The sequence below is a fragment of the Asterias rubens genome, chromosome 18 (genome assembly GCF_902459465.1).
Source record: "Asterias rubens chromosome 18, eAstRub1.3, whole genome shotgun sequence".
Taxonomy (NCBI): domain Eukaryota; kingdom Metazoa; phylum Echinodermata; class Asteroidea; order Forcipulatida; family Asteriidae; genus Asterias; species Asterias rubens.
Genome location: NC_047079.1, coordinates 7,169,541 through 7,192,400, shown reverse-complemented (window position 1 = coordinate 7,192,400; position 22,860 = coordinate 7,169,541). Strand labels below are relative to the sequence as shown.

Below are 22,860 nucleotides of genomic sequence, written 5' to 3'. Positions count from 1 at the left end.
TATTGTTCGGTTTTATGAACATGTTTATTATAATAATAATAATAATTTTTTAATGTCTCCAATTGCCAATGGAAAACAATTATCTGTATATGTTATGCGGACAATAAAGAATTATAATATAATCTAATCTAATTGTTCAGTCCAACCATGTTCTGTTTGCAAAACATTCTATTACGTAATTGAGCAAATAACAAAAAAAATGGAGGTGGTGGGGGGGGGGGGGGTACAAATTGTACTGGACCAGTCAGTCAGGGAGCGATCTATATGGTTTCAAGGTCCAATCTGGAGTAATTCTGCTTCCAGGGTTCGACCGTATAGGAATTGTGAGTTTGAGTTCAAACTTCTCTTGACGCATTTAAAGGAACACGTTGCCTTGGATCGGACGAGTTGGTATTTGAAAAGTGTTTGAAACCGTTTGATGTGAAATGCATATGGTTAGATAGATATTTTATAACAAACGGTTACAAACGCTTTTTAAAGACCAACTCGACCGATCCAAGGCAACGTGTTCCTTTAAGAACCCTATCCAGGGCTGCTGGGAATGAATAGTGCCCTGTTCCCAAAGGTTATTGAGCGATTATGAAAAACATGCTACACAGATTCAGGAACCGATTATCCAGTGCTTCCAGAAAATAATTATAACTCGTAAACCATGCAGTCTAGACCACTGGCCACACACACCACAAGTAAGTAACCTCCAACACAATGACACACAAAGTCAAGATATACTGGGAGTGCCCACATTGATAATTATTCATAAGCTGCTCATTAGCATTATGCAAATTATCAAATTGAATATTTTATTTGACATCACCCTTAATTAAAATCTGTATCCGCAAATTACTTGTTAAAGGAACACATTGGATTCGTTTGGCTTTCCAGCCTACAAAATAGACCCAATTGTGACACAAAAGGTCTTACTGGCGTAGAGTAAACTGTTCCTAAATGAAACCATCTCATTTCGACGAGCACTTTTTCAAAAGTTTAAGGTCACATTAAAAATCCAGACAAAGCATATTATCTTTAGAGTAAATTTTCGTTCTAGACAATAAAGAAATAATAAAGTATTGCACCAAATTCAATTTGACAGAGAGTACAATAAAAATGTTGACCTTTGCTTATTTACAACGTGACCTTTTGAAGATGAAACAATTTTTTTCACAGGATTCGGGGAAGTACCGAGAAGTACTGAACACTGAAGTACTGAGTATACAGAGCTAACACACATCGGTATATGGGTACAAACTAAAATTAATATTCTTTATCCCTGATACAAATTTAACATCTACTATGTATATCGTTGCGGTACCCGCTGCCAAAACATAGCATTCGAACTGCCTCTAGCTACCTCGGTAGTCTGGTTGGTTCGAATCCCACCTGAGTACGTGTGTAACATGCCTGTGATTTTTTTAACAGGACACGGAAAAGTACTGAGTATACAGTGCTAGCACACATCGGTGTATGGGTAAAAACTAAAATTATTATTCTTTATCCCCGATGCAAATTTCACATCTATTATAATTTCACTGAGATGATTAACAGTACTGTATGCTCCTTTAATACAAAGAGATATGTTCAGCAAACTCTGAGGTGCCCCCATCGCCACCCCGATCAAATTCAGTCTTTCTTGGAGAAACCTTTTGAAGGCTTCTAATATTTAGTACAGCTTATTTAATTAATATTATTATTATTATTATTATTATTATTTTTTTTTTTTTCAACTTTAAAATACCAGCTAGAAGAATATCTGCTGGCGAAGCATATTTCCATCAAGACAAGGCCTTTACGAATTAATCTTATGTCTAAAAATTTAGATACTAATCGAATTAAAAATAAAAAAATTCAATTAAACCTCTCAAATAATTTGCATAATTAAAAAATAGTTTAAAAATTAACAGGTTTTTAAAATTCATTAGTTTTTCATATTAATTCTTAACTGAGAGGGAATTAATTCAAAGTGAAACAAATTTCAGATAAAAAATAAATCGGTTTGCCTTAACAAATGGCCCCTTCCCTATCATTTAAACTCTTGTGTTTAAAGGTACACGTTTGGTAATTACTCAAAACAAATGTTAACTTAAAAACTGACTTGGTAACAAACATTGGAGAGCTGTTGCGTGTCACAGTCACTAACCTCTAACCTTAGGGGATTTTGGACTGTACCATTCACTATTATCCTGTGACCTAATTTTGTAAGCATTATTTTAACTTGTACAGGTCATTTTAGCTTAGGTGTTGTAGCACAAATCGTTTCCACATATTATTCATTGGTGAGAGTCAGTGCTGACGAACAAGTCTAAATCTAGGATCCAAATATTAGGAGACATGTTGAGATGATGGCATTTCCATCTTTTGGTAACCCCTGGAGTTTATAGATTCCACAGAGCTTTGAGGAAAAGTGTCCACAGCACTAAAGAAGTAGATCAAAGAGTAGGATTTCCTTATTGTGGGAAAAACAGTAGCTGATTTACTACACCAGGTTTGACTTGTGAAGTCTAAACTCGGATAAAAGTCTGAAATTCCTCATCCCTGGGTATATTGTCATGTGCATATCTCTTTCATCTTACACCTTTCATCCAATATCCGATGACTACTCTGGTCTTATCAGGTTTGCCTGTTAGATAAAAATAAAAATAAAAGACAAAAACACAAATTTATAACCAATAATTTGTTGACAGACATCACTTTGAGAAAAAAACCAACCACATAAAGTTATAATTAAAAAAAACCACCCAGATGGTGTAACAGTTTTGTTTCTTTACTTACATCAAACTTGAGTGGTTCTTTTCCAGCCTTGAGCTCAACTTTGACCAATGAGAACAGCTGTAAGGTCTGTGTTTCTTCTTCAGGATGCATGTGATCTGGTTCCCAGACGATCTTCATCAGGCCCTGCTTGCCTTGCTTCTCAAATTTGAAGCTCTTCAAGGGGAGTGCCTGAGAAAAAAGAAAGAAAAAAAAAACAGATTTTAAAAACTGAACAACAAGTTGCGTTTGAATCAAGAGACTTTGGCTTTGGCGTTGGTTGCAATGGCCAGGGCCACTACCCACTACCAAGCCAGTATTCCTGACACAGCCATAAAAGAATCCCTTTTCATTCCTGGTGATGTCTTTTAACTTATAGCAAATAATAATTTTGGTTATGAACTTTGATTTTTGTTAAAATGGTTGAAGAGGCTCACATTGCAGTAGACTCTTTTGACCACCCCTAGTTCCATCACTAGTACATCAATGGCACGATCCAGTACATGCATCACCATAGCATCCTGCTTCAAGGGGCCACACTCCTATACAAAATGTATAAATCATTTTACAAGTTAGACAAAGTTGGAATCAAGAAGCATCAGGCCAAACACACGGCTAATAACACGTCCTACAATAGACTACGTACGGAGGTGGGATGATGCAAGATAAACACAGAGCTGCCAATATTTGAATCAGGGAGGTATTTAGAAATGCGTTTATTAAACAGGGAGAAAGTTTCCATTATCTGGGATAATTTCAAAGCTGTTCATCAGAACATGGAAAGATTGGGGTTTTTTTTCAGGGAACTTTCTGCAGAATCAGGGAGAGTTAATAGCTATGCAAACATGAAGAAATGGGGGTATACCGTGGATGATACCATTGGCGATTGTGTCACATCACCCCAAGATTTGACAGTGTATAGATTGTACATGTTCACACAATGCATTGTTGAATACTTGTGATTTAAAGAGTCTCACCCGGACAAATATAGCGAAGAACATCTCCCCACTCATATCTGAGACTTTCTTGGCAGCATCTTTGCGCTCGTTACATCTCACAGCTTGGTCTTGAATCGTAACTTCATCCCTCTGAGAGGCAGGACCAACACCTTAAGAAAAGAAAAAAAACAAGAGAAAATTTTCAAGATCCAACTTTTCAGATATCTTTAAAGAGAGTTCCTAGAAGTTTCACAAACACAGTTCTGGCTAGGACTAGTTCTGGCCACCGTGAATCTTGCCAAACAACTATGAGATTTCATCTTTTTTCAAAACTTTATAAATCAAAGAATTGGGTCACTACAACAAACGAGAAGATACAACAAAGTTTTACCTAGGGATGCAGCAAGTTGTCTGTGAACAATGATGTCAGCATAACGTCTGATGGGCGATGTGAAATGCGTATAAAACGGAACATTGAGGGCGTAGTGACGAAAGTGGTCCTCAACTTCAATGCTCCCGGTACAGAAATACTTGGCTCTCTGGAAATAAATTGTATTCACATTAATAATGAAAAAAAAAAAAACCCACTTCAGTACAGGTAATTATTAAATTTTGAATAATTGTTTTCTTCTTGTAGAGTATGATAAGCACCTTACCTGCATCGGTTTTGAATAAAACACAGTCAGGATTTGACCTTTGCCCCACGATGCTTTATCTCCTACAGGACCAATGTAACGGTTCAGCGATTCCTGAATCGACTTGGAGCTGCTACCGTCGACTTTGAGTCCGATCTCCGAACACATCAGGATCAGGTCGTCAATCATTTTGGTCTTGGGTGGAGGGTGACGTCGCAAGAGGGCAGTGTCTTTGTAGGCGTTGTAGATTCGATGAGCGGCGGCCATGTTGGCAAGCAACATGAACTCTTCTACTAATCTGTCAATTGTGGTGAGAGAAGGGAAGCCAAAAGTTAAAGGGGTGCATATTATTAAAATTGGTGAGACAATTGGGGTCGGTAGGGGATACCTATAGGCTAAAGGCAATGCACAAGATGGTAAGAATGAAAAGATAAGTGTTCACAGATATGCACATAACTGGTATAAAGATGGCTTGATGGAAAATTTAGGGATTATTTGCAAATCACCTTTTGAAAATAAATTTTCACCAGTTATTGTATAAGTGTACGATTATATAGGATTATAACAAACAGCTCAAAAAGCCAAAGGTAAACTCTCCCTTTAAGGAGAAGTTGACTCACTTGTTACTCTCTTTCTGTTGGTAAACATTGTAACCGGACGGTAAACCACTCTCTTTATCCAGAGTAAACAGTAGCTTCACCTGGTCCAGGCGTAACGCTCCGTCATCGGAACGTTTCTTCCTCATATTCTGGGCAATCTAGAAACAAGACCAGAAAATGTTTAACATCAGGTGTGAATCAACTCCTGTTAATCTTTGAATGATTCTAAAAGAATAACCTCTAATTTCCAGTTAACGTGCTCAGTGCTCAAGATAATGCTTAGCAAATTTAAGCAGGACACCAGTGACAGACACTACAGATTAGGCAATGTGTTTTGGCTGGTAACCTTATATCCTGGTAGCATACTTTTGTTGTGCTTAGCAACTTTTTTCTGTTTAAGAAGCTTTTTGAAATTGGGCCCTCAAGCTGTGGGACCCATTTTACAGTAAATAAACCAGATTACCGACAGGCTACCCGATCAGGTCTACTTCAATGATTTCATCAAACCACATCAACGAGGATGCCCACCATTGCGCTGGAAGGATCAAGTCCAGGAAGATGTCCTAATTCCACTTCATGAGGCAGAGCAACTAACTGCAAAAACTGAAATGGGGAAGGTCGTCTAAAAAGGCCCAGGGACACCTTGTCCTTAGCAGCTAAATAAGTAGGTTAGTGAGTAAGTAAAATTGGAAAACCAAAAGAGTAAACAAAGGTAACAATATATGTAATGAGAAAGAGGTACCTTGTTAAGATTAAGAACTCTCTCCACGATGTCCGGGATGGTGAACCCATTTGTGATTGTCGGCATCTCCTCTGGTGTCCAGACTCTCTCAGGCTCCGTGATGATCCCTTGGGCGTGAGCGTAACTCATCTTGACACAGGAGCGGATGACTGAACGACCGCACCACTCATCAAGGATCTAGTCCAAGAGGTAAGATACATCCAGGAGAGGTTGAAATAAACACAGTTTGAGATCAGTGCTGGGGTGCTAATTTATATCAATTATTTTTTACCAGTACACTGATTTGTATTTAACACTGATACTCAGCACTTTTATGATAACCAGAAAAAGAGCATGACCTACCTCTCCATTCTCCGTGAGTCGCCATAGAAACGAAAAGGTCAACTTGTCCTCGTTGGGGTTGAGGCTGCAAAGATGCTCACAGAGTAACCGTGGTAACATAGGAATCACCTTAAAAAGTATCAAAACAAAAAAGTTATTGAGAGGCCACACAAAAGGTGCACCCTGTAAGTTTCTTAGGATGTTAAGAAATTATCTTTCTCACCTTCTGCACCAAGTAGACACTAGTGGCCCTCAATCCGGCAACCTCATCCAGTGCATTGTTCTCATCAACGAAGAAGCTGACATCAGCGATGTGCACTCCAACTTCATATTCCCCTAAAATTGATTACAGTCAAAACAAGGGAAGTTACATTAGTTTGAGATGGGTAAATCATAAAGTTCTTAAATGACAACGATACAACAAAAATCTCAGAAAATATAATCGAGAAGGTGAAAGCTGATTTCAAGGTCTCATTTTTAAGCATTAAGCAAAACATCATGTTAAGCTGTCTTGCATTGCCAAGGCATAGAGTGGCCAAGACCAAATTTCTTAAAAACCAGCAAGCACAAAAAGCTTAGCAGAAACAGGTTAAAAGCATACATTCCATCAATGCATTCCATACAGATCACGAAAGAAATTCGCTAAGCAATTTTTCCTCCTAAACAGTTTTATGAAATTGGGCCATGCAAACCAAAGAGTCAACTTGAGTTCAATCATCATTTATGGTTCATTGGATATTTCAAAGTCACACTTCCAGGGGTTAGGATCGAGCAAGGCAAACTGGGAAAGAACAAATGCACGGCGAGATCATACACTACTTGGCGTGAGGTTTGGAACTATTTATCTCACCATCCCCTAGTGCAACACAAGACAGAGCATCATCAAGGTCTCTGGCCGTAGCTGGATCTATAGTGAAGACACATTCATCTCGGAAGGATCTACGTTTTGCAATCTCATCTTGAGGAATAGTCCAAGGAAGGTTCTTAGGAAGACAAGCTATGACCTGAAGAAAATGGATCAAAGCAATTTATGAGCAAATAAATATAACAGCATTGGTCGACTTCTGCATCTGTAGTTGAAGCTTTGGAGTTGATTTACTTATCCAAGTTCAAATCAATGAGTTTATTCTAAGAGGGCATCATTGCCAATCTATATAACCTTAGGTTGATATTGGACCTGTCGCAGAAATTGGACTTGGAATTGTTTTTAAGACCTCACCTCGTCTGAGAAGTCCGAGTAGTCTACTCCATGCTCCATCAGCATCCCTTCTGTTTCTGGCTCGATTTCTCCAGCCTCCCCAAGACTCCGGTGAAGGTGGCTGTACACAAATAATAAATAATAAAAACCCAAATAATAAATAAACCCAAAAGATTAGCTGTGTGCATAGTTTTCCTTTGGCTGTATATAACCTAGATCATTTGGATAATAAGGCCGTGTCCGAAACGGCCACTTCGGCTACAGCTACGGCTAGATCGCGCGCGTCTGCCTATTCTTCAACACTGGTACACGCGCTGATCTAGACGTAGCTGTAGCCGAAGTCGTCGTTTCGGACACAGCCTAACTACCCGAATACCCAGGCCTCTCAATAGCCCATGGCACTCACAGCGATTGCGTGGTGCCCTGTGCTTTTGCTTTGGTGGCCTCTGCAAGGTTCCGTTACAAATATATATTAGAAGTGCCCCTTACCAGAGGGAAATTGCTGTGCCCCTTCAAGAAACGAAGTTCAAGGCCTGATTAACGCTCCTCAAGAAGGAAAGGAAAGAAAAAAACTGAGAGGATTTGGTTGCTTACCCTAGAGCAAACGGTGAGTTATAAGGCCACTCATCTATCCTCGCAATAAACAGAGTTGATTCAAAATCACCGGGACGCTCTAAGAATCCCTCTGGGCATTCAGACACTGGGATGTAGATCCTTGGCACACGGTAATCAGACGGTGAAAACACAGCGTTTGGAGCATTCTGCAAGATCAGATGAAACTTATGAGAGTTTGAACATTTTGACTCTCTGGGTAATTCTTCCTATAATGTTATCACCACACAATAGCTTTGGATCTCTCTCTCTCTCAAAAAAAAAAGAATTACCTCTTACCTCATGAAGATATCTATCATTATAAACCATAGTGGATGACATTAATGGTCAGACAGTAAGAGGGTTGACTGTGTGTTGTGCAGATACATTTAACTGTTCACTGGGTGGTATTATATTGTGGGCTGTCATAGTTTTTCCATCATTCTAAACATCATCATGTAGATAATATTTAGTGAACAAACAGTACAAGGTTAAAGTAACAAATTTCTGGAGATATAGTTGACTTACCTTCATAGGTGGTGGTCTCAATTTTCCGCTGCATGCTCTAGAGTGGCTCCTCTCAACAATGTAAACAACCTTGGCAAGCCTTTGATAAAACCTCTCAGGAATCTCCTCGTCCATGCCTTGTTCCTTCTTATCCTCCTCAGGAAAAAGCCTCTTCACTATAGAATCAGTCTCCTCCTGAAGACTTCCTCCTTCATCTTGGCTCTTAGTATCGAGTCCTTTTGAGGCTTGATTCTCTGTCTCAGGTCTTTCCGATTGGGAGCTTTTTTCGAACGTCAAACAGTCAGCTTTGTCATGTTTTCCCAAAGCTAGTTCATCTTTAGTGATTTCAGCTGCTTCCCCAGTGGGGTTCATTGCACTCTTGTCTTGGAGACTTTCTATTTTCAGATCTTTGAGTTGCTTGGCGAGAACGGCTTCTTCAGTCTTTGGCTTTGAAGTCGATTTTGATTTTGATTCCTTCTGACCCATTTGCTTGTATCGCTGATAATCGTCTTCCATGAGCTGAGGGAAAAAAAAGAGTTTTCAAAACCTGTGTAGTTTTTTACCCTTTTTCAAACTTTGAACATGTTAAGATCTCTATATCAGTATGGAGAGGTTAAGCTACCTGGTAATTTTTAAGAAGAGTTTAATGTTGAAGATAATTAAAATTGGGGCATTTGGTCATTGGTTCAGATGGTTGGGCGGTTTGGCGGTTTTCAGTTTATCAGTTTGGAAAATTTGCAGTTTGACATTATCCTCGTTGGGCTTGTTGGGAAATCAATCCAGCTCAATTCCTACAAACCTAAACTGTCTTCCAAAAAAAATTCAAATTTTGTACATTAAAAATTACAAAATAATAGAAACAAAATATCACAGTGAAAACCTCTTACTTTATTTGATTGAAACGCATCAATACCTTACCTTCCATTTAGACTTATGGAGAAATTCAACAACGACGACGTCCCCCTCCAAAGCGCGATTACGGGCCGTGAGTCCATTCAGAAAAATATCAGCTCCACCATCCTGAAAAAAAAGCAATACAGAGACGTTTGATAAACTTGAAAAAGGCTTTCTCAGGCCGGATATTACAGGCAGTCTCTTGTCTCTGTTGCCCCTGGTCTTGGCCTTGGTGCCCCTTCCAAGATTACCAAAGACTTTAAAATTTCCAATGAAAGTGCTCCCTGCAAAATTAAAAAGGCCTTGCTTCTAAACTAAAATTTCCTTTTTAATAATTATATTCATTTAGGCCTATTATTGATCCAATTCATTATGTTCTTGATGCTTATTATTGTGCTGTTGGATGTAACACAAAAATTAGTTATTAAATTGTTTGTTTCTTTTTTTGTTTTAATAAATAATTTTGTTTTCAGAAAAGTAGAAATACAGATGACCCCTTAACGCCCTCATACCTACCTGTGCGGCCAAGTAAGATTCTTCAAAGTTCCTTGGGTTGATCCGTATAGCTCCTTGAAGCAGACGTTTTCTCTTTAATCCATCCGAGACTTCTTCCAACGAGAGATAATCTTCAAAAGGCTATTCAAGAGAAGAAACAAGACACAATTTACAGCCAGCAGAGTGTACACTAAAAGCACTCTCATGTTTTGAGAGATTCTTTATCACCTTAGTTAATCTCTTAAGGGATCTGGTTACTGTGTTGTGCTGTTTGGTAGTTGTACACAGCTAATAGCAAACCACAGTGACTTGTTCTCTCATTAAATTCAATGCAGGCAGCAGTAAACTTGTTTTATCATTTTCATCGAAAGGAAAAAGAACACACTACCAAAATATAAAAGATGATTACCTTGAAGTTTTTATTCTTGTTGGGAGTACCACCATAGTTCCTGCTCTTTGATGTTGGATTTCCTTGACATTGACCCCTACTTGCTGACCTTGGTGTACTTTGACTTTGGTGCTCCCCCTTAGTGGGTGTCGTGTCACCACCGTTTACACTAGGATGATGTTTGTTGGGTGTCCGAGAGCCTTTCTTCTTGTCCCTTGAAGATCCTCCAAAGTCTTTCTTAGGTGTTGCACCCTGGCTCTTTGTAGCATCTGCACCACTAGGTTTCTGTGAGTCAAACTGCATTGCATTCTTTCTCTTGCCTCTGGAGGACCTTGGTCTGGCTTTGTACGCAGCATCTTGTTTCGTCTCACGGTGGGGATAAGGGTCTGGATCTTTGGTCGATTCCTCAGGTCGGTCAGTCAAAGCATCAGTGGCTTTCGTGTGTTTGGATTTCTTGTTTTTCTGATTGAAAAAAGAAAAGAAAAGGAAAACACTTTCAATTAATGTAATGAAACTATGAAACCCTCTACTCTACCAAGTTAATATTTTTAGGACAGGATGACTTTACAAATATCGGCAACTCAGCTTACTTGGTTCCATGCCCCCAATGAGCTTTTGCTACTCCATACTAGTTTTAAATTACAATTTAAAGATTTCAAATTAATGTTGGTTCACAAACTAACAGAGTTTGATCCTAAAAGATTTTCATCTGTTGGACTTACATTTCTCCTGGTCGCAGAATTCCTTGAATCTGTTTCTTCTGCGTTGTTTTGGTTTACGTTTTTATCTGTTGTCGTCGCTTGTTGTCCAAGCTCTGAACTTGATTGCTTCTTATGCCCATCTTCTTTTGTCGTCTCAAGACTGACCTTATCATCTTGAGTTGTCTTGGCTGTCGTCTCCATCGTAACTTGTAGAAACGTTGTTTCTATTTGGCAAAAAATGGATGACATTCTTCAGTCTGGCCCTTGCATTGGCAGCCATGGCTGAGAGTTCGAACAATGGAAAAGTGCACGCATGCACATCTACCGATCGAAGGTCTTCATTGACCTTAGCGTAGCCTCACCTGTGTGGCCAACTCGAATCGTGCGCTGGCCACACAGGTGGGGCTACATTGACCTCATTGACTGAGGAGGGTGCTATAAAATTAGTGTTAAGTAAAGTAGTACCATTTTATTTTTAGCAATAAAACAAAATAAACATAAACTAAAGTTCCTAAACAAATCAACAAAGAAAACCTGTTATATAAGACTTTGCCCCTGTTTCTGGTTCTGGTAACTTCGTTAACGATAAAAATTAAGACTCACTTGCACAGTCACTGCAGCAGAACTGTCCTGATGCAGTGGGTGGTGTGTTCATGTATAACTATGACTATGATGTGTCATTCACATTGATCGCATGTTCATGTTGAGAAAAATGTGACTAATTCAGTGAGTGAATGATTAACACGATCTCCGTGAACAAGTGCACGTAGACGTAATAATAATTAATAGGTACTCTGATACGGTAGGTTTGATTCCCTTCCTCCATGGTTTGATTTGAGTCCCATGCATGTGTTCTACATCATTGACCTTGAATTACTTTTTTTTTTCGAACTAATACCAAGTGCATCAAGTCTTTTATTTTAATCAGTCAATAATAATAATTATCTCTCGATTCGGATATACCCAGAAGAAATAAAAACCTTACCAAGAGCTGTCCGCACTTCTTGCTAGTCCTTGTTTGCTTCTCCTTGCTAATTATTAACCCACAGCTTACGTCATTCTGAGCATTTTTCGATGAGAAATGTTATGCTCTGTGAGACATTTCGTGCTGTGGCGAAATTTTGTACAATGTTGTTTTGTTTGGGCGGTCGAACTTATACAGCGCCCTCAAGTGTTCAGATAATTATTGCCAGTTCATCATCTCGTTGACGAGGCTTTCCGAGAGCCAGGTGGATGGCGGCTCGTGGATGTTTCCAATGGCTTGCTCAGGGCTTCTACACTACATGGCGATCAAGCCATAGCCGTAGCCACAACTGCCAACTTGGACAGCCTATCAACACTAAGCTATTCCCAGGCCTGGTTTTCCACTCTTTCCACGGCCACTCATTTTGCACAAGGGCGCATGGAAAAATCTTAATTCCCAAGGAAAACTTTGAAAGGGAACCATGAGGTCAAGACCCATAATTTGATCAGAGGTCTGTAAATCCAGGTCTGCATTCCTCCAATCAACAACCCCCCTTTCAGGTTATGTCTATGTTTATGTCGTTATTTTACTCAAACTATGAAGAAAACGGCATGAGGCAAAAACAAAATGCTGTACATTGTCAATAATAATTTATTTTTGAGCGTATAGTTTTACGCAGTTAGCAAGTGAAATTTTGACACACAATAATATTTACAGCAAAATAGACACTACATGGATCATGCGCGACTTATTTTAAATGTTCAAGTTTGCTAAATTTTTACTTATCGTGGCAAGAGAACCCGTTGAAATACCGCCTAAAACGTCCACAAGTTTTTAAGCTTCCAGCCCTTCTTTGAAATTGGCCGAATAATGACCCGAGTACTTTTAACTTTTCAAGATTATCTTGGCCCCTCGTGCTAGTCCCATCCACTCCCAACGCTCTAATTACAGCCGAACGAGCAGAGAAGACGATAAATAAATTTCAGGTTTAGGGATGAAAACCCCAGATAATTATTCTAGGGAAAACCCACGCAGCAGGTAGGGACCAAAAACCAAATCAACAAAGTGCCCCAAGTGGGATTCGAACTGGTATCCCAGAGGTTGAAGGCGAGGCAAGACAACACTACACGAACCACACTGTATTGTCACATCATTGTGTTTCCATCATAGTGGACATGACAAACATTCAAAAACACATGAAATTGCCCTATGTAAATTAATGTAAAATTGTTGTAATTCAGCCTTTGTGCTGCGAGGACAGTTTTTTAATAAACCATTTTATCTATTTACCTACCTATGTAATAATAAAAGGCCTTCTAATATAATACAAAACAATGCAAACTGAATGCATTTGATTGTTGGCTGATAACCTGTTTCTGGTAAGCAATGCTTTTCAGTGCTTAGCATTTTTTGTGCTCCCAGTCAAACTTAATGAAATTCCCCTAGACGGACGTCTAATTTACATCACGAGGCATCTGTCTTCAGATTCCTACAATGAATAAAAAAAAAAATATTGTTATATTTATAACAAAACTCCTAGAACCTTGTGAGTTAAATAATAACAAAACAAAGTTTAATCTTCTCTGATTTATGGTTTTTGATAATATTATTACACAAAGTACACTCACTGGTTCGCCCTCTGTTGGCTGGTCTCCATTTTCTTCAACATTCACCGCTGTTGTGTCTTGAGAATTCTGTAAACAAAAATAAATTAAACATCAATATGTATCAAGCAATAATCTAAGCTTTGACATCAGTGAGGGTGTTTTTTAGAGAGTGACGTCATTAGGCAAGGAACTTTACCTCTCCGGCCGGTAGATCGTGGAAACCCGACTCTTGACTTCCCCCAGAGCCGTCTCCGAGCGCCCTGAGTCCCGTTGAGTCCGAGCCAGGCTCCGGGTCCGTCTGTACTGCTGTGGTACTACGCTGGGCTAATCTTAAATCTAGGCCATCATCTGAAAAATGAAGACAAATCACGAATTATTCATAGATACACTTGAGAGCTTATCCAACACTCTGATTGGTCAAGAGGTGATCACGTGGCTATGTTTAAACATGAGATACCCAAAACATGTTTGCTCTAAATCTCCCACATAGGGCGGGAGCAGATCTGAACGATGGCATGTTTATAAAGTGTTGATATACCGCGAGGGTTGTTAGGGCGTTGTCACATGCATGAGGCAACTTTTACAGGTATCTTGGAGGCAACCAAAACTGCATGCAATTCTACAGAACCACTTTGGTAATGTATGGTCATTTTTTTCAAACAATGTCATACGATCCCCAAGAAAACAATTGTGAAAGGTCGGGGTGGGGGCAATATTCTAAATGAAGGCAAACCAGGATCCATACTTTTTATTCTTTTAAACAACAGTAAAAGTAAAATAAAACAACAAAATAACACCTTACCAGCTGTTGGAGCACTTGGTATCAAAGGTTGGTCGTGACCAATTGATATAAATGGGTTGTCTCGATCACAGCCGTCCGTGTACATGGCTTCGTCGACCGTGCCTTCAGTCTCAGGCCGGCGGTACATGAAGCTCCACCGACGGTTCATTCTTTCGCGGTACAGGGCCTGTTCTCGGAGGGCTCGTTCACTTTTCGAGAAAAAAAGAGAGATAAAGAAAAAAGTTTTTTTTTTTTTTTTTTTTTTTTTTGGGGGGGGGGCCCTCTGTTGACGAGCATTAATTTGTATCGATCCTTTATACAGCATACTTCAGTGACGCCTTGAATCGAGACTAATTAGATACTGACCTGTTAGGATCGTCGTCTTCTTCACGGCATTTATGACGCCACTTGCAGAAATACTGGAAAGCAGCAGCAACGAACAACATCCCAATGGTAATACCTATCACGAACGCGCCAATCTGCCATGGTTCTATCGGACAATAAGTTTAAAGTCAGATTTTAATAAATTCAAATGTTTACATAATAATAAAACACTGTTATTAAAATGAATTATTTTGTGCAAAAGACATACGCACAATCGTGTATGCGTCACAGCACTATCATCCCCAAACAGCAAGGTAAGACGTTCCGTCATGTTGGCAAACTATAGGTTAGGGCCATGTCTCCCGGTGCAATTTAAAGTAAAGGCCGAGTTATAGTCGGTCGCGCGATGGTCGGGCGTCGGAAATCTTGACGCGCAATCATAAAAAGACATGGTTTTTAGGCCTCAGTCTTAGGATTGCGCGCAAGTCTTCCGTCGCGCGACCATCGCGCGACCGACTATAAACCGGCCTTTAACCAGTACCAAGCGATCTCCAAGAAGTAAACAGCCATTCCTATTTAAATTTTCGCATATTTCATTAGAGTATTTATAGACCGTTCGAAAAGTGTTACCAAGTTGCTCTTGTTCATACAATGCGGTTGCAATTGGTTGCCTCTAAGTTGGCAGTAACAACTCCACAATTTGACCAGGGCCTCATATAGAACAAGCCTAAAAGTATCCCAGCACTAAGCTTCAGCACAACAAAACTATGTTTACTCAAAATATTCAAAAACGTACCCCAAGTTGGTCCGTTGATACCTTTCACCACTGGTGGCTTTTTATGCGTGATTGGCCTCCTCGTCGTTGCTGAGGACAAAAACCGACAGAGTGACGCATTATTAGACCAGCTATCACAATAATGTTCGTTTCGTTTTGGTGTTGTTTGCTTGTTTTCGTTTCTGTGAATACAAGTCGTTTCTTTTTGCTGTTTATTCTGTTGTATGCGCCATGGAACATTATTTTAGATGGATTTGGCGCTGATAAATTGTTACCAATATTATTATTACATGATGTTTCATGTTTTTGTTGTTGGTTTGTTTGTTTGCTTTCCGATAATGCCTTTTCATTAATCTTCTATGGTTCACCTGTATTTTTTACCTCAAAAACTATAGAAAACAAGATTGCCGCGGTGACATATCTGTCTGGTATCCTATGATAACTTACGGAGTATACACTCTCGTCCTGGCTGGCCTAGGGTCAGTGCATCTGTGGTACCAGCCTGACAATGACATGTAAAGCCATCGGCGCCGAGATCCTCACAAGTAGCGTACATGGAACAGTCGTCGGTTTTCCACTTGCATTCGTCAGTATCTGAAACCAACCAATTAGTTCAAACCATTGCTTTATGTACAAGAAGTTATAAGAAAAATAAATTCAACAAACACAGAACGCTTCGAGTGTTATTTGAAATGGTTTTAACACTCCACTTCATTGAGTTGACCGGGAATTTACTTCGTAAAGGAACGTAACATAATAATGGTAAGAAAACAAAGTCGTGAAGATCACAGATTTACATCAAACTTACACGGTCTAACGATGATGATAGTAGGAAACACCTCTTGAAATATTTCTCTATATGAAATGTCATATTTGATGAGAAATATAAATAATTTAATTTTGCGTTTGGAGTTTATCGCTCAGTGAGCGATTTATTAATTTTTTTGTTTGCATCAATGCCATGCAAACTGTGTAATCGTTTTTTCACTATTTTCTCGTGACCGCAATGGCCGATCGATCTCAAACTTCTACAGGTTTGTCAGTTTATGGATATGGTGGATCAACACTGCCAGCAACTGTTTTGTTAGCAAAACCAATTCTGTAATTTTCCTTAAAGAAAGCAGCAGAAAACTTACGCGTGAATGTTATGTGTTCAGGGTCAATAACTATTTCAACTCCACCCATCTTCCCTTTAGTGAAGCCGAGAATATCCTTCATTTCGTCCTCAAAATCTTTCGGGTTAAGGTTGCTATTCTGCGTCAGAAACACCGAGAATTCTGCGATGACGCTGCCGTTGCTAAAGCGCCGCAGCACGGCGCGAAGATAGTCGGTCTTGGTCTTTGGCATCGTCCTAAATACGACATCAACCTGAGGGGAAACAAGAACGAAGGTCAAGATAAAAGGACGCTCCAGGTAGAAAAAAACACATCTTCTTTTTTGAGTAACAGTCTATTTTATGTTAATTTAGGTAATTTTTTTCAATTCAAGTGTCCAATGTCCTTTATAAAGTTAAAAACTTACCAATTTTACAACATTTAAATGAAGGGTCAGATAGTATAATTTTCTCGGGTCGTCTAAAGATGAGTTATACACAGCAGGTTTCCCATCCAGCGTCAAGATTCTTAAGACGCCGTCAAAAGACTTCTCTCCAGTTGTGTTGTTACCTGGAGGGATCGGAGTTTGCAAAGGGGTTGTCGAAATCTTGGGCTCTGCTGTTGTCGGTGCTGTGGTTGTCGATAGCAATGTTGTTGTCGGCAAGTTTGATTGGGACTCTGTTGTTGGTACGTTGGATGTCGACAGTAATGGCGTTGTCGACGCATTTGGTTTGGGCTCTGCTGTTGTCGGTGCTATGGTTGTCGACAGCAATGTTGTTGTTGGCAAGTTTGATTGGGACTCTGTTGTTGGTACGTTGGATGTCGACAGTAATGGCGTTGTCGACGCATTTGGTTTGGGCTCTGCTGTTGTCGGTGCTATGGTTGTCGACAGCAATAGTGTTGTCAACACCGGTGGTTGATTGTTTGCTGTAAGACCATAATAAAATGAGCAAACGTTATTGCAAAGCTAGTACAATTATTACAAATGCTTCAAAACGACAAAGAAACTGAGAAATGAAATGGTACTCAAAAACAATGTCCCCTTTTTAGTAGTAGTAATCATTGTCAAGCACCATGTCACGGCTATAATCCATTAGAGAAAAGACCAACAATTGTAATTGGTGACAATAGTGAATTCAAATGTTTGTTTGGTATATAGGAGTGCACTCTTTGGTTTGGGTGTATACAGACAAATTTACCCAAACCTAGTGTCATAATAATGTGTCCTCCATGTTTCAAAATGGCTTATTCTCTTCATTGAGATATTAATTTTCACGAGTTTCCGGGTGTATTTCAAAGAAGCAGACAACTTACATGTGAATGTTATGTGCTCAGGATCAACGACTATGTTAACTCCACCCATCGCCCCGTTTGTCGAACCAAAATAACTATTCATTTGGTCCTCAAAATCTTTTGGGTTTAGGTTACTGGTCTGCGTCAGAAACACCGAGAATTCCGCTATGACACTGCCGTTGCTGAAGCGCCGAAGCACGGCGCGAAGATAGTCGGTCTTGGTCTTTGGCATCGTTCTAAACACAGTATCGAGCTGAGTGAAACAAAAAAGAAGATTAAGATGGAACATTCCTGTGATAAACAACGAGGGACGTTTTGGACGCTAGGTGGCGGCAGACTTGTCAGGTAAATCCATTGATCTCAACCGGTTAGTCTACTGCCACCTTGCGTTCCAACAGCCTCCCCAAATAAACAATAAAAGGTGAAGTGGAAAAAAGGCATAAATAACCAACGACCCATAAAGCACTCTGTTTCTTCGAGTGACAAAAATGACAAAGAAACAAACTCGCACCATACATGTAACATGTAACAGTGAAACTTTGTTTGCAGGGGGAAAACTCACAATTTTTACAACATTGTCATGAAGTGTCAGATAGTAGGAGTTTCCAGGGGCCTCTAAAGATGAGTTAAACAATGCAGGCTTTCCATCCAGTGTCACAATCCTCAAGACGCCGTCAAAAGACGTCTCTCCTGGTATCACAGTCGTGCCGTTGCTAAGAGGCTCCGGAGTTTGCGAAGGAGTTGTCGACACAATTGCCTCGGACGCTGCTGTTATAAGTGCCGGGGTTGTCGACAGCAATGGTATTGTCGACGCCGGTGTTTCTTCCGGTGGAGAATTCACTGAAAGACCATGAATAAAGTTAAGATCATTGCATAGCTCTAAAACAAGCAAATTACTTCGAAAATGTAGTTAGGACTTTGTTCTTAGGAAATATACCTTTTCTTAGATTTGTGTACCATCCGAACTCTTAAAACTCTCCTGGCTGGTTTGCTGCGACATAAATATCAATGTATCCATTTTGAATAGTTATACGTTTCGACCAGTTTGTTCGGAAAGTCTTCATGAAAAGACATTAGTGTCTCATAGCATTCAATTCATGCAATAATTTTTAACAAAACACGTATGGATGAAGCCATCGATTTATTGTATAGCTCTAGAATTACTAACAAACCATGACATGAAGTCACGCTTTTAGTTCGTAGTTAGTTCCCAGAAATTTACCTTCTGTAATATTTTTGTAACAAAAAGTATAATTGGAGAACAAGAAAAATGTTCACGTACAGGTAAACTTCGTTGCTGTTGGGTCGACCTGTATGCTAGAATCTGGTATGAAGTCATCATCTAGAGCCGTCGTTGTAAGAGTCCCCAGATCTTCCGCTGTGATTGTCGAAACCGACGCCATAAGTGTCGTGTAGTTTGCGATAATGCTCCCATTACTGAAACCCCATACTGTTGAGTTTATGTACACATTGGTTGTCTGTTGATTATTGTGATAGAGCTTGTCCAGCTAAAATAAATAATGTGCAATTGTATTAAAATGTGTTTATTCATTTACGAAACAATCGTAAATTTTGTTTCGGCTTGTTTTTTTTATCGTCGGGCAATAGAAATCTATGTTATAGACTGTCAAGTCTCGCGAGTTTTCAAACATCGTGACCCGTTAAATTGCGTGAGTTCGTTTACCGGCCGCGTATTTGTTTTCCAGGACAGATGAGGCCACTTAACATAAATGGGCGTGTTTTACCTACTTTCGGGTCTGTTTCCCGCCAGGACAGATGAGGTCACTTAGCATGCGCTAGTAGTAGCCTCATCTGTCATGGAAAAAAAAAACGCTTCCCGGCATGGGACCATAGTGGTCCCACAAATGTTAAAGGCAGTGGACACTATTGGTAGTTGTTAAAGACTAGTCTTCGCAGTTGGTGTATCTCAACATATGCATAAAATGACAAACCTGTAAAAATTTGAGCTCAATCGGTCATCGAAGTTGCGAGATAATAATGAAAGAAAAATAACCCATGTCACACGAAGTTGTGTGCGTTTAGATGGTTGATTTCGAGACATCAAGTTCTAAATCTGATGTCTCGAAATCAAATTCGTGGAAAATTACTTCTTTCTCGAAAACTATGGCACTTCAGAGGAAGCCGTTTCTCACAATGTTTTATACCATCAACCTCTCCCCATTACTTTACACCAAGAAAGGTTTTATGGCAATATTTTTTTGGAGTAATTACCAATAGTGTCCACTGCCTTTAAAAGACGCGCGAGACTTGCACAGTATAATATAGTCAGCATGTCTTTCTTACTTACGGCTTTCTCGACTTCACCTGCAACCTTTTGGAAGTAGAGACTGTTATGGTCGCTAAGAGAAGAGTTAAAAGCTGCAACCTGACCATCCATTGAAGTGATTCTCAGAACGCCGTTGAAAGACTTCGGTTCGACATTATCCGTTGTTGGAAAGTCGTCAGTTTGGGTTGATGGCTGTGTTTGGTCTCGTCCTCCAAGGTCTGTGGACATTTGGTCGTTGTCGACACTATTTGGTGTACTTGGTAAGATGGTCGAGGAATTCGTCAAAAGTGATGTACTTAGTTGACTAGTCAGTATTTCTGTCGTGCTTGAGCCCTGATGTTCGACGGTTTTCAGATCGGTTGTTTCCGTAGACACAACTTCTTCGACACTAACTGGTGGTACCTCGATTAACGTGGTCGTCGCTGGGAGCGTGACATTCACTGTAATGTAATCTAAAGAAGTCGAAGATGTTGTATTTTGAGTGTTGTTAACAGCACTGATCGTTCCCGACACTTCTGAAAATGGAAGTGTTGATGTCACTGGAAGCGTTATGTTCAGGGGCATTGTAGAAACTTGCGTTGTAGCATTAACATTAGAGTCGAGGGTAGGTGTAGGAGTTGCAAGTTCTTTTCCAGGAAGCAAGGACGAATTGTTAATAGCTGCGGTTGGTGTTCCGTTCAGTGTCGTAGAAGGTGCACTTTCCATTGCTTCTGTCGAATTACTGTCTGAAACTGAATTTGTGGTCGTCAAATTATTGTTCGACGATAGGGATGCTGGCACTCTGCTTTTTCCAGGTAGGATTTCTTGTGTGACTCCCATAGTTTGCTCATTAGCCTCATCTGATTGTAGTGGTCGAGTTGTCCACGTGCTGGTCATATTCGCATCCACTCCTGTGGAGTTAGGGGACGAGTTGGCTGTTGCCGTTACAAATGGCGACTGTGTCTCGTTCTGAAGTAGTGACGTCTGGTTTGGGGACGAGGTTGTGATCGTTTCATCCGTATGGACGGGAAGTGTCGAAGTATCCGTTTGAGAAATGTCTGACTTGTCTGTGGTTCCTGCAGAGGTATGATTTGACGACAGGAATGACTGTGTGTTGTTGAATACAGACTCAGTAGTGAGCAACGCAATTGTTGAATTAGCCCAATCGGATCTCGCAGTTGTTTCATTATTCAAACTAGGTGCCGAAGTTGTGTAAGATGTCGTCTGGCCAAATTTTGTTGTTCCTTGTTGGTTTTGAGATGATGTTGTGTTGTTTAACTCACCCGGGAGGGTTTCAATGGTCGAATTTAGTGTTCCAGGTAATATAGGTTCCGTCGTCTGTGTCGTCGAATCGCTGTCAATGGTCTCATGTGACATTGTTGTATTGACCCCATCGGATCTTGCAGTTGTGCCATTTTTCGTTACCGCAAAACTGAGTGGCAAAGTTGTGTGTGATGTCGTCTGGCCTACACTGGTTGTTCCTTGCAGATTTTGAGATACTGTTGTTTTGTTAAGCCCACTCGGGAGTGTTGCAATGGTCGAGTTTTGTCCTCCAGGTAAAATAGTTTCCGTCGTCTGTGTCGTCGAGTCGCTGCCATTAGCCCCTTGTGGCATTGTTGTGTTAACCCCATCGGGTCTAGCAGTTGTTCCATTATTCGTTCCCGCCAAACTAAGACCCAAAGTTGTCTGCGATGTCGTCTTGCCTAAGCTTGTGGTTCCTTGTTGGTTTTGAGAAGCTGTTGTGTTGTTTAACTCACTCGGGATTAATACACCGGTCACATTTTGTGTTCCCTGTGAAACAATTTCCACTGGCTGTGTCGTTGATTGGCTGTCATTGGTCCCGTGTGACATCATGGTGACATTGGTGAGCGAAAACTGCGTCGTTGGTACCGGCAACGATGTTGACTGACTTTGCGTTGTAGGCCTGCCACTTTCGAACGGTCCATTTGTCGTGGTTGAGTCTGTTAATACAGATTCAAAGAATTGGTCAATAAAAGGTGAAAATTACTTGAGAGAAACACCTAACCCATATCAGTAATGTACAAATCTGTGAACATTTTCCCCAAATGTTACCAATGTAACATGAGGAATTGTAGTTTGCTTTCACGATATGCTTTGCTCTTTTGCAAGATGCGAATCAAGTTATGCACCGTCTTATTACAATACGTTTGATTCTGAATATAGAGTATGGTGTACCGACTATTGTGTATCGATTGTGTGTTCGGAATCTTAAGAATTCTTTACAGAAAACTGTCGGGGGGGGGGTGATGGCTACATACTTACGTACAAGAGGAAAACCATGTGTACAGTTCAAATGGAAAGCATGAGGTTTTCCAAAAGACTTGGCACGACTCATTTCATTCTGTAGCAATGTGTGTTTATACTAAATGTATGGATTTTTTATTTACTTATTTATTTTCGGAAACACACCATGCCAATAGATACATTAACCTACCTGTTTGCGATGCAAATGGAGAAATCGACAAGACAAGCACCACAGCCAGAAACATAAAGTGTACCGTCATTTTGTCTGATTCCTCCCCAGTTGTTCTCCTGAGCATGTTGGCTCCAAACCTCGTCAGAGTCTGTGGTATGATAACACGGGTTTCACGTAGTCGCCATTACGGTCAGTTAGACAAGTAACGACGTCTGCAGTTGCGTACCTCAATTAGGTTCTCAAAATCAGTTACCAATAAAAACGTCTGGAATAAAGACCATATAGGACCGGGTGGAGACAATCGTGACGTGGATCTAGTCTATTTTTATTCGGGAAAAGCAGATTTCGAAAAGAACTATTTCAATACCGTCCTAAACAAGCATACGTTCAACCTATTTCGTCATCAATAGCATCCCATTTATACAACAACAGTACAATCCAATCGAAACGACCATTGTTGAAACATCAATGTTACATTCTATACTTTGTTTTTCTCCGAACAAAACTATAATCAAAAATCGATAATATTTGTATGAATTGAAACCCAATGCACCTGGCCTGATTTCGA

The 22,860-nt window shown here is 40.0% G+C and overlaps 3 protein-coding genes across 3 annotated transcripts; all 3 read right to left on the bottom strand.

Annotated features, from left to right (window-relative positions):
* Nucleotides 1-1,702: 1,702 nt before the first annotated feature.
* LOC117302499 (DIS3-like exonuclease 2) lies at nucleotides 1,703-11,879 on the bottom strand. Its single transcript, XM_033786459.1, has 19 exons — nucleotides 11,737-11,879; nucleotides 10,773-10,975; nucleotides 10,072-10,512; nucleotides 9,684-9,803; nucleotides 9,192-9,293; nucleotides 8,295-8,792; nucleotides 7,770-7,936; nucleotides 7,197-7,296; nucleotides 6,828-6,981; nucleotides 6,201-6,313; nucleotides 5,999-6,106; nucleotides 5,657-5,833; nucleotides 4,936-5,072; nucleotides 4,337-4,613; nucleotides 4,072-4,219; nucleotides 3,720-3,850; nucleotides 3,180-3,284; nucleotides 2,767-2,934; nucleotides 1,703-2,614 (listed from the first exon to the last, which is right to left on the bottom strand). The coding sequence occupies exons 2-19, from the start codon at nucleotides 10,950-10,952 to the stop codon at nucleotides 2,591-2,593; spliced, it is 3,150 nt and encodes a 1,049-aa protein (XP_033642350.1). The 5' UTR covers nucleotides 10,953-10,975; nucleotides 11,737-11,879; the 3' UTR covers nucleotides 1,703-2,590.
* Nucleotides 11,880-12,353: 474 nt separating this feature from the next.
* LOC117302710 lies at nucleotides 12,354-19,091 on the bottom strand. The gene is made up of 12 exons (XM_033786709.1): nucleotides 18,872-19,091; nucleotides 18,152-18,429; nucleotides 17,611-17,842; nucleotides 16,724-17,223; nucleotides 16,339-16,570; nucleotides 15,650-15,796; nucleotides 15,224-15,292; nucleotides 14,470-14,593; nucleotides 14,125-14,312; nucleotides 13,519-13,670; nucleotides 13,344-13,409; nucleotides 12,354-13,204 (listed from the first exon to the last, which is right to left on the bottom strand). Exons 1-12 carry the CDS (start codon nucleotides 18,990-18,992, stop codon nucleotides 13,175-13,177), a joined length of 2,139 nt encoding a protein of 712 aa, XP_033642600.1. The 5' UTR covers nucleotides 18,993-19,091; the 3' UTR covers nucleotides 12,354-13,174.
* Nucleotides 19,075-22,549, bottom strand: LOC117302627 (flocculation protein FLO11-like). The gene is made up of 3 exons (XM_033786609.1): nucleotides 22,311-22,549; nucleotides 19,894-21,816; nucleotides 19,075-19,097 (listed from the first exon to the last, which is right to left on the bottom strand). Exons 1-3 carry the CDS (start codon nucleotides 22,414-22,416, stop codon nucleotides 19,075-19,077), a joined length of 2,052 nt encoding a protein of 683 aa, XP_033642500.1. The 5' UTR covers nucleotides 22,417-22,549.
* Between the last annotated feature and the right edge of the window lie 311 nt (nucleotides 22,550-22,860).

What these genes read in the sequence shown, in the direction of transcription:
- LOC117302499 (XM_033786459.1), bottom strand. Translation starts at nt 10,952, where the DNA reads ATGGAGACGACAGCCAAGACAACTCAAGATGATAAGGTCAGTCTTGAG. An exon ending in TGAGACCACCACCTATGAAG is followed by an intron (nt 7,937 to 8,294) that starts GTAAGTCAACTA and finishes CTGATCTTGCAG; the next exon opens with AATGCTCCAAACGCTGTGTT. An exon ending in AAGAACCACTCAAGTTTGAT is followed by an intron (nt 2,615 to 2,766) that starts GTAAGTAAAGAA and finishes TTTATCTAACAG; the next exon opens with GCAAACCTGATAAGACCAGA.
- LOC117302710 (XM_033786709.1), bottom strand. Translation starts at nt 18,992, where the DNA reads ATGGCGTCGGTTTCGACAATCACAGCGGAAGATCTGGGGACTCTTACA. An exon ending in AACAGCAACGAAGTTTACCT is followed by an intron (nt 18,430 to 18,871) that starts GTACGTGAACAT and finishes ATGGTCTTTCAG; the next exon opens with TGAATTCTCCACCGGAAGAA. An exon ending in ATTTAAATGTTGTAAAATTG is followed by an intron (nt 16,571 to 16,723) that starts GTAAGTTTTTAA and finishes GTTTCCCCTCAG; the next exon opens with GTTGATGTCGTATTTAGGAC.
- LOC117302627 (XM_033786609.1), bottom strand. Translation starts at nt 22,416, where the DNA reads ATGCTCAGGAGAACAACTGGGGAGGAATCAGACAAAATGACGGTACAC. An exon ending in TCCATTTGCATCGCAAACAG is followed by an intron (nt 21,817 to 22,310) that starts GTAGGTTAATGT and finishes CTGTATTAACAG; the next exon opens with ACTCAACCACGACAAATGGA. An exon ending in TGAAGTCGAGAAAGCCGTAA is followed by an intron (nt 19,098 to 19,893) that starts GTAAGAAAGACA and finishes TATTTATTTTAG; the next exon opens with CTGGACAAGCTCTATCACAA.